A 19,017-nucleotide genomic window follows, 5' to 3' on the forward strand; every position below is an offset into this window, starting at 1 on the left:
AATATAATACAATTATATATAAAAATATATATTTTTTTAAAACTCATTTTCGGTTTCGGTTTTCGGCAAAGTGCATTTTCGGTTTCGGTACCAAAATTTCCAATCAATGCGCCCCTATGTAAAAGTTAAAAAACCCAAACATCCAAAATATGTCATGACAAAATATGGTGCTGCTGATGCTGTGCATGAAAATTATACTGTTCTGTAACACCACATACAGCTTAAAGGTATCTCCCAAGCATGTAATTTAAATGATTGGCATTTTTCTTTGTCAACCTCAAATCTGCCTCCAAAGGACCTTCTCTCGCTGCACAGTATTTACATTTTGTTTTCTGTTGCTTTCTTAAATGTCCTCAATTGCAGTGCCCAGCTACCCACTCTTTTTTTCTCCACTGCAGTGCCCAGCTACCCAAAGTTTTCCTTTTAGCCCCAAAAGTCACCCATCACTAATATTAATATGACAGCAAACATACACCAAAAAAGGCATGGCATAGTCATTTACCTCCCACAATTATATAGCTCACAGCAATAACATGTGTTGCTTTTTACTTTCAACGAACAAGATCCTCGAGTTGGCATCTGGCACATCACCTGAGAGAGAGAGGAAATCAAAAACTAAACTGTGATGGATCAACATTTTACAAGTTGTAATCAAGAGGAGTATAGGTAGGGTTTCCACCTCATCTTTTTAAACCCGAACACATATGAATTACACAGGTTCTGAGGCTAATGTATTGCAGATAAGGCACCAAATGCGTTTAATTAGCACCTTAACCACTTCCATACTGGGCCATTGTAAAATGACACCGGCAGGAACATCTCCTTCCTCCGGATGGCCGTCATATGACGTCCCCCGGTTCTCGGCGATGAGGCATGTCCCTCGGATACAGCCCATCCCAGATCAGGGGAAAGAGCCAATCAAATTGGCTCTTTACCACATGACCGGCTGCGTCCAATCACAGCCGGTTACAAATGTCAACAAACGGCTGTAGTGCCATTTCTGGGTTCTTCTCCGCAATGTGTGAGGAGATCTAGAACGAAAATGTACAGTAGAGTGCCCCATCTCCCCCAAATAAAGAGGACCTGTCACAGCCCATCAGAGTACCAGTCACAACCCGAGTACCTGTCACCAGCCCCAGAGTACCTGTCACAGCCTGAGTACCTGTCCCCAGCCCCAGAGTACCTGTCACAGCTCATCAGAATACCTGTCACAGCCCAAGTACCTGGCGCCATCAGAGTACCCAAGTACCTGTCGCCATCAGAGTACCCGAGTACCTGTCACCATCAGAGTACCTGAGTACCTGTCACCATCAGAGTACCCGAATACCTGCCGCCATCAGAGTACCCGAGTACCTGTCACCATTAGAGTACCCGAATAGCTGTCGCCATCAGAGTACCCGAATACCTGTCGCTAGAGTACCCGAGTAACTGTCGCCATCAGAGTACCCGAGTACCTGTCACCATCAGATAACCCGAATACAGTCCATGCCTCATAGAATATACGTTGGGGTGTTTCCCCTTCAAATTGGGGTCATTTTGTGGGTTTTTCCATTGTCCTGGTGCTCCTGGACCTTCAAAAGTGTGATAGGTAGTCCGGAAACTAAATGTGTAATTCATGCTCCTAGAACGCCTGATGGTGCTCCCTGCATGTTGGGCCTCTCTATGTGGCCAAGCTGTGTAAAGGTCTCCCACATGTTGTATCGCCATACTCAGGAGAAGTAGCATAATGTGCTTTTGGGGGTAATTTTTGCTATGTACATGTTATGTGTTAGAAAAATCTAATAAATTGACAATTTTGTGTAAAAAAAAAAAAAAAAAATAGGTTTTTATTTTCTTTCCACGTTTTCCAAAAACTTTTGGAAAAAAAAGACATGTTTAAAAGACTCATTATGCCTCATAGAATATACGTTGGGGTTTTTGCTTTCCAAAATGGGGTCATTTTGTGGGTAATTTCATTGTCCTGGTGCTCCAGGGTCTTGAAAAATGTAATAGGTTGTTAGGAAATTTTATGTGTAATTTATGCTCCTAGAACGCCTAACGGTGCTCCCTGCATGTTGGGCCTCTGTATGTGGCCAGACTGTGTAAAAGTCTCACACATGTGGTATCGCCATGCTCGGGACGAGTAGCAGAATGTATTTTGGGGTGTAATTTTTGCTATGTACATGCTATTTGTTAGATATATCTTATAAATTGACCACTTTGTGTAAAAAAAATACATTTTCATCTTCTTTCCACGTTTTTTGAAGACTTTTGGAAAAAACAAGAACCGTTCAAAAGACTCAGTATGCCTCATAGAATATACATTGGGGTGTTTGCTTCCAAAATGTGGTCATTTTGTGGGTAATTCCATTGTCCTGGTGCTCCAGCGCCTTCGAAAGTGTGATAGGTTGTTAGGAAATTAGATGTGTAATTTATGCTCCTAGAACGCCTGATGATGCTCCCTGCTTATTAGGCCTCTGTATGTGGCCAGGCTGTGAAAAAGTCTCACACATGTGGTATCGCCATACTCCGGAGGAGTAGCAGAATGTATTTTGGGGTGCAATTGCAAGTATGCATATGCTGTGTGTGAGAAATAACTTGTTATTATGACAATTTTGTGTAAAAAAAAATAATAATAATAATAATTTATTAATTTTCCATAGAATTGTGGGAAACTTCAAAAAACTCGCCATGCCTCCTACTAAATACCTTGGACTGTCTACTTTTCAAAAAGGGGTCATTTGGGGGATATTTGTACTTTCCTGACATTTCAGGGCCTCAAGAAATGAGAAAGGCCGTCATCAGGTGTGATCAATTTTCAATGATTTGCACCATAGCTTGTAGACTCTAATGCCCTGTACACACGGTCAGACATTGATCGGACATTCAGACAACAAAATCCATGGATTATTTCCGACTGATGTTGGCTCAAACTTGTCTTGCATACACATGGTCACATAAAGTTGTCGGAAAATCCGATCGTTCTGAACGCGGTGGCGTAAAACACGTGCGTCGGGACTATAAATGGGGCAGTAGCCAATAGCTTTCGTCTCTTAATTTAATCTGAGCATGCGTGGCACTTTGTGTGTCGGATTTGTGTACACACAATCGGAATTTCCGACAACGGATTTTGTTGTCGGAAAATTTTATAGTAAGCTCTCAAACTTTGTGTGTCGGAAATTCCGATGGAAAATGTGTGATGGAGCCCACACACGGTCGGAATTTCCGACAACAAAGTCCTATCACACGGAAAATCCGACCGTGTGTACAGGGCATTAGGCTACTTTCAGACTGGGGAGTTGTGGGCATCGGCGGTAAAGTGGCGCTATATTTAGCGCCGCTTTACCGTAGTTTTAGTGACGCTATTCGGCTGCTAGCGGGGTGGTTTTAACCCCATCTAGATGCCTAAAAAGGTTTAAACCCGCCAGCAAAACGCAGCGGCAGCTGCCCCATTGTTTTCAATGAGAAGGGGCGCTTTAGGAGCGGTGAATACACCACTCCTATAGTGCTGCAAAGATGCAGCTTTTTTTTACCGCCCTGCAAGTGCACCGCTCCAGTGTGAAAGGAGACACAGGAGAGGCACTTTACAGGCGCTATGCAGGTGCTATTTTTAGCGCTGTAGCGCCTGTAAAGCGCCTCAGTGTGAAAGTGCTCTAAACCCTTCACACAGTTTAAATAATATACACTTATTTGGGTTATTTTTACCAAAGATATGTAGCAGTATAAATGTTGGCCCAAATTTATGAACAAAAATTACTTACTTGCAAAATTTTATCATAGAAACTAAAAAAAGTGTTTTTTTTCAAAATTTTCACTCTAATTTCACTTATGTCGCAAAAAAATAAAAAATAAAAAACAGTGGTGATTAAATACCACCAAAAGAAAGCTCTATTTGTGTGAAAAAATTGATAAAAATTTTGTTTGGGTACAGTGTTGCATGACTGAGTAATTGGCATTCAAAGTGTGAGAGCGCTGAAAGCTGAAAATTGGTCTGGGCAGGAAGGGTGTATAAGTGCCCTGTATTGAAGTGGTTAATCAGCCACAGAACCTGTGTAATTAATATGTGTTTGGGTTTAAAGGGATGAGGTGGCAACCCTAAGTATAGGTCATGTCATCTAACTTACCTCAGTGGTATCAGTGGAGTGATCCTCATCTGAAGAGCTAAAGTATCGACATTTTCCTGCATAGATTGGTCTAAGATCCTTTAGAAAATAAAAATTCAAATGAAAAATGTATTTTTTTTCATTCATGTATTTTTATAACAATTCTTGGGAGTTAATTTATTTTAACAATATTGTGTCACCAAATACTACATTGTTTTAGGCTATGGGTGAATTATCACAGGAATCAGAAAATGAAAACATGTATTAAAATTAAATTCCAGCCAAAATAATTTTCAGCTATGGCTGGACAGACAGCAGTTTTATATAAATTTAAAAAAGTGTTTTTATTTCTACCCGTGTTGCTCTTGAAAACGTACACAAACTTGCTGTTGTATGTGTACTCTCACTTCTTGAGAGAGGCGGTGTGGGGAAATTGCACTGATAGAGCCCTAGCTATCAATAAAAAACTCAAAAGGGGTTCTAACCCTTTCTAGTACTATCCAAAGCTAAGAATAACAGTTTTGCTAGAAATACACTTTAATTTTTAAAAATCAATAAAAATTGAAAAAAAAAAACACATTTGGCTGAATACTTTCAATTTTATAATTACCATTTATAAGGTTAAAAAAGATAAAAGATCATCTATCACCATCAGCCTTTTGTTATGTACATCAACAGGGTTAATGCAGAAGAAAACAAGAAAAACAATTTGCTTGATAATAATAATAATAATAATAATAATAATAATAATATAGCATATACAGTACAATGGCTACACAAGCCATGTTGTAATTGAAATTACATTTATTACTATTTTTTATTCAATACACAGCGCTGTAATTTTCTGTTAAATTGCTCTATGGCGACCTGCAGGCCTTCTGTACACGGTTGGTGCACATAACTTCCCCAGAAATGTCCTGCTACCAATGCCGACTAACTTGTGTAAAAAAATGTGTATACTTACCAAATTTCAGGCTGTATCAGTCAGTGGTAGCTGCAGGAGAGAAGAGGGACCACCAACAATGGCTGGGACACGGGAGCCTATAGTTGATGTTACGTCTCCTATATTTCCTAGCAATCTCTCTCCCCGGTAGGGGATCACGAGACCAGACTGGAGTGGGCTAAAAATAGGTAAGTATACACATATACAAATGAGAACAAGGAAGTGGGACTTTAAATGAAGTACGCGGAGGGTCAAGTGTTGTGTGGAGTTAAAATTAACATATCTATAATACAGTGGCTTGCAAAAGTATTAGGCCCCCTTGAACTTTTCAACCTTTTGCCACATTTCAGGCTTCAAACATAAAGATATAAAATTTTAAATTTTTGTGAAGAATCACCAACAAGTGGGACACAATTGTGAAGTGGAACGAAATCTATTGGATATTTTTTTTAGCAATTAAAAAACTGAAAAGCGGTGCGTGCAAAATTATTCGGCCCCTTTACTTTCAGTGCAGCAAACTCACTCCAGAAGTTCAGCGAGGATCTCTGAATGATCCAATGTTGTCCTAAATGACTGATGGTGATAAATAGAATCCACCTGTGTGTAATCAAGTCTCTGTATAAATGCACCTGCTCTGTGATAGTCTCAGGGTTCTGTTGAAAGCGCAGAGAGCATCATGAAGACCAAGGAACACACCAGGCAGGTCCGTAATACTGTTGTGGAGAAGTTTAAAGCCGGATTTGGATACAAAAAGATTTCCCAAGCTTTAAACATCCCAAGGAGCACTGTGCAAGCGATCATTTTGAAATGGAAGGAGTATCAGACCACTGCAAATCTACCAAGACCTGGCTGTCCCTCTAAACTTTCAGCTCAGACAAGGAGAAGACTGATCAGAGATGCAGCCAAGAGGCCCATGATCACTCTGGATGAACTGCAGAGAACTACAGCTGAGGTGGGAGAGTCTGTCCATAGGACAACAATCAGTCGTACACTGCACAAATCTGGCCTTTATGGAAGAGTGGCAAGAAGAAAGCCATTTCTCAAAGATATCCATAAAAAGTCTTGTCTAAAGTTTGCCACAAGCCACCTGGGAGACACACCAAACATGTGGAAGAAGGTGCTCTGGTCCGATGAAACCAAAATCGAACTTTTTGGCCACAATGCAAAACGATATGTTTGGCGTAAAAGCAACACAGCTCATCACACTCAACACATCATCCCCACTGTCAAACATGGTGGTGGCAGCATCATGGTTTGGGCCTGCTTTTCTTCAGCAGGGACAGGGAAGATGGTTACAACTGAGGGGAAGATGGATGCAGCCAAATACAGGACCATTCTGGGTGAAAACCTGTTGGAGTCTGCAAAAGACCTGAAACTGGGACGGAGATTTATCTTCCAACAAGACAATGATCCCAAACATACAGCAAAATCTACAAAGGAATGGTTCACAAATAAACGTATCCAGGTGTTAGAATGGTCAAGTCAAAGTCCAGACCTGAATCCAATCGAGAATATGTGGAAAGAGCTGAAAACTGCTGTTCACAAACGCTCTCCATCCAACCTCACTGAGCTCGAGCTGTTTTGCAAGGAAGAATGGGCAAGAATTTCAGTCTCTCGATGTGCAAAACTGATAGAGACATACACCAAGCGACTTGCAGCTGTAATCGCAGCAAAAGGTGGCTCTACAAAGTATTAACGCAAGGGGGCCGAATAATTTTGCACGCCCCACTTTTCATTTTTTTATTAGTTAAAAAAGTTTCAAAAATCCAAAAGATTTCGTTCCACTTCACAATTGTGTCCCACTTGTTGGTGATTCTTCACAAAAAACAAAAATTTTATATCTTTATGTTTGAAGCCTGAAATGTGGCAAAAGGTTGAAAAGTTCAAGGGGGCCGAATACTTTCGCAAGCCACTGTATGTGTAAAAGCGTAGGACATTTGTTACATAGTCACATTCATATACTAGGGCCAATTTTGGACAGAAGCCAATTAACCTACCAGCATGTCTTTGGAGTGTGGGAGATAACCGGAGTACCCGGAGGAAACCCACAAAGGCACAGGGAGAACATGCAAACTCCAGGCAGGTAGTGTCTTGGGTGAGAGTGCTACCCCACTACACCATTGTGCCACCTCATCTCATAATAATTCATATTTGATACAAAATTAATATACTACCCACAGAATTAGATACCTGCATAGAGTAAAATATTTAATGAAAAACTTTATTTCATACATAAATACATAATTCATAAATAATCCAAAAAATGGATAGCACATGATACATATATAAAAGCCCAAAATTTAATAGCAGATGATTGGAATATAATCAAATACATAATGCATGAACAGAATTCACAATGACGTGGTAGGATACAGTATACGATTTAAACGCGGCGTCTGTTAGCGCAATGCGTTTCGTGACTTGATGTCACTCATCAGGAGAAAGCGTGTACATGTGTAAGATATCTCTGTAATGATATATTATGCACTTCTAGTTGGTCTAATATAGTCACAAGTATGAAAAATAAAAAAGAAATATGGGTAAAACACCCCATATAATACTTACAGGGTATCCATGTGCAATTGATACGGTACTGAGGGACCTGAGTATCCCCGCATGGGGAACATCTTTTCCGGAAGCTGAGATGATATGTTGTTAGGCAACAAACAGCCCAACAGGCAACCCTCCAAAGGACAGTCATGCATCAGGCTGTGATATATGGGTGAGCAAAAAACAAATTGGGGCTGTAAAAAGTAAATAAAAAAAGTGAGTGATATGTGTGTTAAATAACAGTGTGTGAGATCTCTAGTAGGGAAAAGGGGAAAATGGTGCATGAAAGTGTATGAAGTAGACCAAATCACATAAAGAGAAAAGAAAAAGTGAAAAAAAAAAAAAAATCGCATGAAAATCATGCAGTACCCCAAAGGGGAAAGTCCCATAGACCCCACTTTTAGAAATTTAATCAGGGATGGAAGTACACGTGTTTGGGCTGCCTAATGTAATATTATGTTCCTGCTCTGTAATTATTTCATGCTGTATTTTTATATTTTATTTTTAATTTTTTTCCCATGATAATTAATAAAATATATTTATGGCCCTTTATATATACCATTTTTTTATCCCACCCCCCTATAGGATCCCTCTGGGTTTTGTGTGTGCTTTGGCAGCGGTCTGGATGTGGGTTGTGTTGTCCCAGTCTTGGGTTTCCTCTGGTCCGGGAGCTGCGAAGCGCACTGCGGGCGTTCCCTTCCCCCCTTTCCCTAGCGGGGGTTGGGTGCGCGCACACTACGTGTCGACGTCAAGCTTCTCATGCCGGCGGGCCGCACCGAGCTCTGTGGCACTGCATTTGCCGGCGATCATTCAGCGTTATGGTACTCGGTTTGGCGCCAAACCACCAGGCGGCTCTTCCGCATTGGTGATGGCACCCCCCTTTCCCTTTGCTCGCATAAGTGTGACGTTGATGGGTCTTCTGCAGCGGCGCCTATATAGCCTCCATCTTTGGGTAGTTCAAGCATTTGGCTTCTGCTCCTTCCTTTGGACACCATACACAGCCTACCTCTCTTGGTTAGTAGGCAACACATCCCCCATATCATTCCTTCTGCTTTTCACCATCCCACTCTTTACTTTCTGGTCCTGTCAGTTCACTTTTGTGGAGCTCCTTTCCCTTTCGCACACCTTTTTGGTTTTTCCTCACCCTTCTCCCTTTTTGGGAAATTGCATGTTCTTCATGCAATTTTTTCACCTTTCTATTCTCTTTCCCTTTTGTGGTATGTTTCACTTTCACTTTGTATCCACTATACTCTTTACTTTTCCAGGCAACAATGAGTGCTGGTTTCTTATCAATGATTATGTATGGGAAGGGCCCTGGGAGTGTTGGGTGTTACTTATACCCCCTTTGGAAGTCTTGTTCACACTCTGGTTTTTCTCCTCACACATCATGTCTCAGAGCATCTGCGATGTCACCAGTTAACTATCCCTGTGATTTCCTCTCTATCACCCAGACTGCACACCTCTTTGTTTTCTTTCACCCTTCCCCCTTTGGGGTACTGCAGGATTTTCATGTGATTTTTCACTTTTTCTTTTTTTTCTATTCTCTTGTTTTGCTTTGGTCTACTTCATACACTTTCATGCACCATTTTCCCTTTTCCCTACTAGGGATCTCACACATTGTTATTTAATACACATCACTCACTTTTTACATTTTAAATATTAATTTACTTTCTACAGCCCCAATTTGGTTTTTGCGATCACACATGCTCACCCATATATCACAGCCTGATGCATGACCATCCTTTGGAGGGTTGCCTGTTGGGCTGTCTGTTGCCTAACATACCATCTCAGCTCCCGGAAAAGATGTTCCCCATGTGGAGATAGTCATGCCCCTCAGTACCGTATCAATTGCACATGGATACCCTGTAAGTATTATATAGGGTGTTTTACCGCTATTTCTTTTTTTATTTTTCACACTTGTGACTATATTAGACCAACTAGAAATGCATAATATATCATTACAGAGATATCTTACACGTGTACACGTTTTCTCCTGAGTGACATCAAATCACGAAATGCGTCGAGCTAACAGATGCTGTGTTTAAATCGTATACTATATCCTACCACGTCATTGTAGATTCTGTTCATGCATTATGTATTTGATTATATTCCAATCATCTGCTATTACATTTTGGGCTTTTCTATATGTATCATGTGCTATCCATTTTTTAGATTATTTATGAATTATGTATTTATGTATGAAATTTTTTTTCATTTAATTTTTTTTTTACTCTATACAGGTATCTAATTATGTGTGTAGTATATCAATTTTCTATCGAATATGAACTATTATGAGACAAATGTCCTACTCTTTTACACATATTATAGATACATTATCTCACAAAAGTGAGTACACCCCTCACAATTTTGTAAATATTTTATTCTATCTTTTCATGTGACAACACTGAAGAAATGACACTTTGCTACAATGTAAAGTAGTGAGTGTACAGCTTGTATAACAGTGTAAATTTGCTGTCCCCTCAAAATAACTCAACACACAGCTATTGATGTCTAAACCGCTGGCAACAAAAGTGAGTACACCCCTAAGTGAAAATGTCCAAATTGTCAATATTCTGTGTGGCCACCATTATTTTTCAGCACTGCCTTAACCCTCTTGGGCATGGAGTTCATCAGAGCTTCACAGGTTGCCACTGGAGTCCTCTTCCACTCCTCCATGATGACATCACGGAGCTGGTGGATGTTAGAGACCTTGCTCTCCTCCAACTTCCGTTTGTGGATGCCCCACAGATGCTCAATAGGGTTTAGGTCTGGAGACATGCTTGGCCAGTCCATCACCTTTACCCTCAGCTTATTTAGCAAGGCAGTGGTCATCCTGGAGGTGTGTTTGGGGTCGTTATCATATTGGAATACTGCCCTGCGGCTCAGTCTCTGAAGGGAGAGGATCATGCTTGGCTTCAGTATGTCACAGTACATGTTGGCATTCATGGTTCCCTCAATGAACTGTCGCTCCCCAGTGCCGGCAGCACTCATGCAGCCCCAGACCATGACACTCCCACCACCATGCTTGACCGTAGGCAAGACACTCTTGTCTTTGTACTCCTCACCTGGTTGCCACCACACATGCTTGACACCATCTGAACCAATCAGACCACAGGACATGGTTCCAGTAATCCATGTCCTTAGTCGGCTTGTCTTCAGCAAACTGTTTGCGGGCTTTCTTGTGCATCATCTTTAGAAGAGGCTTCCTTCTGGGATGACAGCCATGCAGACCAATTTGATGCAGTGTGCAGAGTATGGTCTGAGCACTGACAGGATAACACCCCACCCTTCAACCTCTGCAGCAATGCTGGCAGCACTCATACGTCTATTTCCCAAAAACAACCTCTGAATATGATGCTGAGCATATGCACTCAACTTCTTTGGTCAACCATGGCGAGGCCTTTTCTGAGTGGAACCTGTCCTGTTAAACCACTGTATGGTCTTGGCCACTGTGCTGCAGCTCAGTTTTAGGGTCTTGTCAATCTTCTTATTGCCTAGGCCAGTGATGGTGAATCTTGGCACCCCAGATGTTTTGGAACTACATTTCCCATGATGCTCCACTACACTGCAGAGTGCCAGAGCATCATGGGAAATGTAGTTCCAAAACATCTGGGGTGCCAAGGTTCGCCATCACTGGCCTAGGCCATCTTTATGTAGAGCAACAATTCTTTTTTTCAGATCCTCAGAGAGTTCTTTGCCATGAGGTGCCATACTACACTTCCAGTGACCAGTATGAGAGAGTGAGAGAGATAACACCAAATTTAACACACCTGCTCCCCATTCACACCTGAGACCTTTTAACACTAATGAGTCACATGACACCAGGGAGGTAAAATGGCTAATTTGGCCCAATTTGGCCATTTTCACTTAGGGGTGTACTCAATTTTGTTGCCAGCGGTTCAGACATTAATGGCTGTGTGTTGAGTTATTTTGAGGGGACAGCAAATTTACACTGTTATACAAGCTGTACACTCACTACTTTACATTGTAGCAAAGTGTCATTTCTTCAGTGTTGTCACATGAAAAGATATAATAAAATATTTACAAAAATGTGAGGGGTGTACTCACTTTTGTGAGATACTGTATGGTAATTTTAACTCCACATAACACTTGACCCTCCGCGTACTTTATTTAAAGTCCTGCTTCCTTGTTCTCCTTTTTATATTTTAATGGGGATGGAGGTTGATGACAACGTCATCTCCTCATATAAAGTCCCATAGACCCCTCTTTTAGAAAGGAAAGTATACACATTTTTTTTTTTTTACACAGGTTAGTCAGCATAGATAGAGGAGGGGAGAGGACATTTTAGGGCTACTTAGTGTTAGGCAGGAAATCTAGTTTAACCGCTTGCTGACCAGCCGCCGTCATATTACGGCGGCAGGTCGGCGCGAGCCGTCGTAGCTATACATCGACTCATGGGATCGGAATAGCAAGTGCGCACACGGCCACGAGCGATCGCAGGCACGAGAGGCAGAACACAGAAGTGTGTGTGTAAACACACAAATCCCTGTTCTGCTCTGTGAGGAATGACAGATCGTGTGTTCCTAATAGCTAGGAACCACGATCCGTCACTTCCTCTAGTCAGTTTCCTCCCCCTTCAGTTAGAAATACGTAGCAGGGAACACAGTTAACCCCTTGATCATCCCCTAGTGTTAATCCCTTCCCTGCCAGTGACATTTTTATAGTAATCACTGCATTTTTATAGCACTGATCGCTATATAAATGCCAATGGTCCCAAAAATGTGTCTGATGTGTCCGCCAAAATGTCGCAGTCCCGATAAAAATTATTAGTAAAAAAAATAAATAATAATAAAAATGCTATAAATCTATCCCCTATTTTGTAGACACTATAACTTTTGCACAAACCAATCAATATACGCTTATTGCGGGGTTTTTTTTACCAAAAATATGTAGAAGAATACATATCGGCCTAAACTGAGAAAAAATCAGTTTTTAAAAAAAATGGGGATATTTATTATAGCAAAAAGTACAAAATATTGTGTTTTTTTTTTTTCAAAATTGTCGCTCCTTTTTTGTTTATAGTGCAAAAGATAAAAACTGCAGAGGTGATCAAATACCACCAAAAGAAAGCTCTATTTGTGGGAAAAAAAGGACGTCAATTTGGTTTGGGTGCGGCGTCGCATGACCGCGCAATTGTCAGTTAAAGCAACGCAGTGCCGAATCTCACAAAAAGGCCTGGTCATTCAGCAGCCAAATTTTCCAGGGCTGAAGTGGTTAAGGGCCCATTCACACTAGGAACTGCATGTGAATCACACAGGATCGCGCTGCTTTTTCCTGTGCGATTTGCATGCAGTTCTGTGCAGGGCAATTTCAGCCCATTCATTTCAAATGGGCTGAAATCACACTGCACCAAATGTAGTGCTTGCACTAATTTTCTAAACACACTGCAACCGGAACGCATAGTACCATGCGATCTGGTGCAGACAAACTCACTATGTTTGGGGTGATGTTAATATTGTACTGACACCCGCTGTAGATTGCAAGGGCAGTGCACGGAACGCGGGTTTCCTGTATGGCGGCGTTCTGGTGTGAATGGCCCAAAGCTGCGATATCACTTAGCACACACCATGGGTGGTATAACAAATGACATTAACTCATGCGAATATAATTTTGTTTATCAGAAAATGTTAGGTTTTATCAACTAGTTATTTTTTCCACACAAGTTTCACACTTTATCCAGAAAGTTTTTTCACTGCCTGAGGCTGGGTTCACACCTATGCGAATTAGATGCAGGTTTCCCGGCATCCTATTCGCATAGCAGGAGCCGAATTCAGGCATAGATTCGTCCCTGGTTCGTCCCTGGAACGGGGAACAGGGACGCACAGCGCTCCTGTGCGATCCGCAGCCAGTTCCAGTGTGAACCTGGCCTGAAAGAACAAAATGTAGCCATTTTGCTTTAACTTTCCTACCAGCTACAAGCAGATATAGGATAGTATCGCATGGCTAAGCACTGTTCTGTTTTGTTATAAGAACTGTGCTGGACATTCCATTTATAAGGCATTAAATACTGCTTCCAGGATAAACTTGAGCACTAAAATGAGATATGTTATTAAATTATCTCTAGATGGCTCTTTGGTCTCTTCTGTTATAAGTGCTTCTCCCTGCCTGTCAGCGTTTAAAGTACACAGAACCACACATACGCAGCTCAGCATACATTTACATGCTGCGATGATGTAAATCCTGTGCAGATGTGGGGAAGTGATGTCAATGTGGCCCACATAATCAAGTGCCTGAACCCCGAAGAGAGACAGGGAGAAGATGGGAGTACCGATGACCAGCGTTGGAGAAGATCAGTTGAGAGGTAATTCTGTCATAATATGCTAATATGAGGAACTAACTACCAAAATATGACTAACAGCTCCTGGGGGCCCTTTTTTTTAATTGCAGAGTTTAATTCTGCTTTAAATGATTGCAGCAAGATGGTTGACATGAATTACAAGCAACTTGCATGTTCTAATGAGATCAGCCGTGTTTCTTTAAAGACAGGTTTATAAACCTAATTAGCTTTATTAACTCCTATCATTTCCCTTTCACACATGGAAAAGGCAATTGGTTCACATTGTGGAAAACAAATGCAGCAGTTAGCACACTGATGGCACATTTCACATTAATGTCTGAAGTTTCCTTTTAACCCTTTCATGACTATAGGTTTTTTATAGCCCTTTGACCAAAAAGATTCAGGTCAGAAGATATTTTTTTTAAAAGAGGAACTGCAGTCTGCTCAGATAATTTGTAATAAAAACATATTTGCCATTCTGAAGCTTCCTTCCAACCACTTTGCATATTTTATATATATTGTGATTCTGTACTTGCCAAATATGCTGCAGAAATCTCCTTCCACTAAGTCTGGCTGCATCCATTTTAACTGTGGGCAGCTGAAGCTGCTGCCTGGTCACTTCCTGGATTTACACAGCCACACAGAGGCACACCTCCAGCTCTGATTGGCCCTCTTATGACTCATCTCCCCTTCCTTCCTGGTAAACTCTCACAAGAGAGAGGGAGAGAGAGCTGTGCATGATGTCATAAGCCTAGACTTTTTACCAGACAAGAAACAGGAAGTGGGCTGTATAAGGTATTTACTGGCAGAAAAAAAATGTTTTACTATCCAAAGTTAAAATAACAAGGGCAGAAGATGGAAAGTTGAAAAAATGACTGAAGGTCTCCTTTAAGTCTGTATTTATTGGGAGAAAGATGCACAAAAGGTAGAAGTCCTTACAGGTTCACAACAACAAGACCATCATCTGTACAAGGTACATATATTGTAGATCAGATGTAGATCACATGTTTGCATTTAATACATTGTAACAATTATATTACATGTTAACAGATAGGATTCCCCATTGAGGTACATCTCACCAGGATGTAAATGTACTCTTTGTTTTGACACTTGACTTAAAAGAGAAGTATGAGAATGTGTTTTTTTTTCTTTTTTTTAATCATACTTACCTAGGTGGATGTAGCAATGGTCCGATGCTGCATCTGTCTCCTGCCAGCTCTAAGACTGAGAACCGAGCGATCAACCACCGCTAATCACTCAGTTCTCAAGGTTCCCTAAGAAGAGAGCTGGTGACAATCAGTCACTGAAGTCTGAAGAATGGGAGAAGTCCAATCACCAGATACAGTGCAGATGTAAAAAGGGCACTTGTCACCACGTGATAATGTAGTCTGCTTACCAGAGCGTATTAAGAATTAAGCATGTATGGATATTTTTCAATAGCATCCAGCAAATCCAGCTCCCTGGAACCTCTCGTCACCACAGACAGCAACCTCCGTGTAACTTCCTTCACAAATCTACACCTCCCAGTGATCGCATCAAAGATGGGGCTTTCCAATGTGTGGTCATCAAATTCCCGGGAAAAGAAATGAAGAACCCATAGTGAAGCCTGTAATGGTAATAAAACAACTTTATTGTAGTCACTTACAGTTAGAAGTTCAAGTTTGCATGCATCAGAAAAGGACAAACGGCTACAGCATTCAGCGTGCTGGTGTCATGTTGACACCAGCACGCTGAATGCTGCAGCCGTTTGTCCTTTTCTGATGCATGCAAACTTGAACTTCTAACTGTGACTACAATAAAGTTGTTTTATTATCATTACGGGCTTCACTATGGGTTCTTCATTTCTTTTCCCGGGAATTTGATGACCACACATTGGAAAGCCCCATCTTTGATGCGATCACTGGGAGGTGTAGATTTGTGAAGGAAGTTACACGGAGGTTGCTGTCTGTGATGACGAGGGGTTCCAGGGAGCTGGATTTGCTGGATGCTATTGAAAAATATCCATACATGCTTAATCCTTAATACGCTCTGGTAAGCAGACTACATTATCACGTGGTGACGAGTGCCCTTTTTACATCTGCACTGTATCTGGTGATTGGACTTCTCCCATTCTTCAGACTTCTTTGGACTGTTTTTAGCGCCGCAAATATATTTTTTGTGACTTTTTGTTTGATATCAACGAACTTTTGCTGGCTGCTTGCTTATACATTTAGTTCAGCGCAAATTTTTTTTCTTTTTTTTTTTCTTTTATGATTTTTTTTTCTTTGATGACAATCAGTCACTGGTTCTCTGCCCTGCCCCCGGGGCGTTGTGTGGTTGGAGAGGGGGCGGGAGTAGCCGGCTCAGGCTCTCAGGGGTTTGCTGAGAGGCTGAGCTGGGTGCTGGTCCAGGCATGTGGGCGGATCCCAACCATATGGTTGCGATCTTTCCCCAGCCTGGGATGGCTCTGCGACATCGGCTGACAGCAGGCTTCAGCCCGCTGTCTGCTGAAAACAGGTCACAGGAGTGCAGAACAAACTGCACTCCTGTGATCCACAGAAGTAAAGCCAAACGTGCTTTGGCTTTACTTATCCTTTTATGATGGAAGTGAACACAGCTTCACCACATTTACTAAGCTCAGTAAACATTTTTTTTTTCTTTAAAAAATCCAGCTCTATGGCAAGTAAGATCCAGATCCAAAATAACTAAGCAGATAAGGACTCCTCCTTGTTTAACTTTCCTGATGTGTATAATAATAATCATAGCAGTCAACATACTACATTTTTCAGAAAGACATCAGCATCACCTGCCTCTGTATTTTTTGTGACAGGTGTACTTTAAGGAAATGCTGGGGCACAAATACTTGGAGAAACATGTTACAAATCAAAATACCTGTGGAAGAAGCCTCAGATGGAAGCAGCCACTCTCAGAATCCTAGGATGCATAACACTTCCAGGGAAGGTTGACTGTCTGCCTGAGTATCAGAGAAAGGCCACTTCCATATTTATCTTGCATCTGTATTAGGCTTTGTGACAAATTCTCTCTAAAGGTTTTGGTTTAGAATACTTACTAGATGTCTGGCAGCAAAAACACCATCCACAATGGCACAGCAAAAAGCCGCAATCACTCCAAAACTGATAAAAACTATAGATGCAACAAGCTGTAAACAGAAGTAATTTATAATAAATGACATTATTACTGAGATATAGTTCAAATAAATATAAAGATTATGGTTTAATCATAGAAACATGCACATAGATAATCATTTGCAGAAATATAAAGATATTAATCACAGATTTAAAGTATATCTAAACCCAAAAATCAACAATGTATATTGTAGCTTACCAGTCCTTAGATGAGTTGGCTACATTGATTTTCGTTTTTCAGGCATTATTTGCCTTGATTTTCAAACTTGCTAGGATGACTATGCTCACTCCTCCACTGTATCTAGATGAGGACAGACTTTAAACATGTATTCCTCTCTTTATCTCTATTATACGGAGGGAGACGAGATTAGTTCTTTACAGAATAACATAACATTTACATAGGTTGGACTTGATGGACTTGTGTCTTTTTTCAACCTCACCTACTATGTAACTATGTAACATTGTTTTATGCTTCCATTTCCATTCACAGGAAGAAGTAGAGTGTTAAGTGCTTATAAAGGTAATACTGACTGTTAAGGGGGTACCATCATACAAAATGTTACAAGTAGAATTGATGGACTATATCGGTACCCAAAGACAAGGATTAGACACATAGTTTTTTTTTTTTTTGTTTTTTCTTTTTAATGAAAAAAGTACTGTACATTTTAAAAAAGCAAGCAAATAACTTGGACACTGCATTTATGGGTTTAGATATCCTTTAATACAAAATATGGTAGGATTATTTTTATATGGTGAAATTCTACTATTATGTTTAGGCTTAAAGTGGTTGTAAACCTCAGTCATGGAATCTGAGCAAAGCACATACTTTATATCTGTAGTGTTTACTGATCTCTCTCTAAAGCTCTGTTGCAGTGTTGTTTCTCTCTGGTGCTTCCTTCCTCTGTTATCAGCATGCGTCACTTCTGAGAAGTTTTCCAAAAACAGCACAAGATAAATTTGTGTTGGGAGGGGGAGCTCAGGACAGAGCTTGTCTATTCAGAACACAAAGAGGGAAAGAAAGGGGGAAGTGCCACCTGGGTGCAGAGATTAAAAAGCTTTTATTAGCGCAAGGTAAATGACACTTACAGGATGGAAGTGATTGCAGGCTCATAAGTCCAAGGGTAGAAAAGATATAGGCCTTCTGCGTCCATGGGGGTGTAGATGTCACTCTCCAGGATGTGCAGGTGGATGGGTGTTGATGTATTCAGCGTCCTGTGGCCACCAGGAAACAGAAACCAACAGGCAGCTTGGAACACGGCACGGGCGTCCGGAAGTGATGTCACCGGAACGAGAGAGGACCAGGCTGAATGGGAAAGGCTGTGTGGATATCATAGGCTACGTGCTTGGAGCTTCAGCTCCTTCTACAGGCCTCGTAGAAAGAGCTGGAGCTCCGAGCACACAGTTTATGCTGTAATGCTCAAATAAATATTTTCTATGGAGAAGCTGTGAAGTTGCCGGCCTGTACTTTCTATTAACTACTTCTCTGAAGAGATTAATTCACATCCTGTCCCACTGATACAAAAGAAAGTTAAATTGCTTCACTGGGACCTTACTGAACTCAGTTATTTAGTGTACTAGCCAAACAACTAAGCATCTTCAGGAGGGGGTTAGCACTGGCAGTCCCAAAGTGACCCTGTGACCTCACTGATTAAACTGAAACATAAGTCTCCTAAAACTATGTTGTATACTTACCTGTCCAGCAAGTCCTGAGTGAAAGCTCCCTTTTTCTCAAGAGATACCAGCATAGCCAGGTGCTTTGTCACTTCTGTGTTCTGTAAAGAGACAGCAGCCCATGGGAGGGACCACAGTGTGAGGTGGAGGACACACTATTCAACACATTTGGAAGTGTTGAAAGGCAACAACACCAATATCAATGGAAGATATAAAACTCTTAACTCATCAGACAGCTAAGTAATAATCTTTTTTTTTAAGGCTTCCCATACTCTAAATATGCAAATTATAACTCACACTAATGCTACTTTTGTAACAAGTAGTTCAATATAGTGCATCAGGAAAGTA

General features: G+C 41.0%; 1 protein-coding gene across 3 annotated transcripts in view; it reads right to left on the reverse strand.

Annotated features, from left to right (window-relative positions):
• The window catches only part of TMEM255A (transmembrane protein 255A), a 212,514-nt gene that overhangs the window by 101,120 nt on the left and 92,377 nt on the right, over nucleotides 1–19,017 (reverse strand). For 2 of the 3 annotated variants that reach the window (XM_073599438.1, XM_073599439.1), the window contains exons 4-6: nucleotides 16,923–17,012; nucleotides 4,104–4,181; nucleotides 503–591 (exon numbers count right to left, since the gene is read on the reverse strand). In XM_073599438.1, the coding sequence (XP_073455539.1) occupies nucleotides 503–591; nucleotides 4,104–4,181; nucleotides 16,923–17,012 (257 nt within the window). The remainder of the gene's footprint in view (nucleotides 1–502; nucleotides 592–4,103; nucleotides 4,182–16,922; nucleotides 17,013–19,017) is intronic. The other variant, XM_073599440.1, reaches the window with a different exon arrangement.

The sequence above is a fragment of the Aquarana catesbeiana genome, linkage group LG09 (assembly GCF_042186555.1).
Source record: "Aquarana catesbeiana isolate 2022-GZ linkage group LG09, ASM4218655v1, whole genome shotgun sequence".
Classification (NCBI taxonomy): domain Eukaryota; kingdom Metazoa; phylum Chordata; class Amphibia; order Anura; family Ranidae; genus Aquarana; species Aquarana catesbeiana.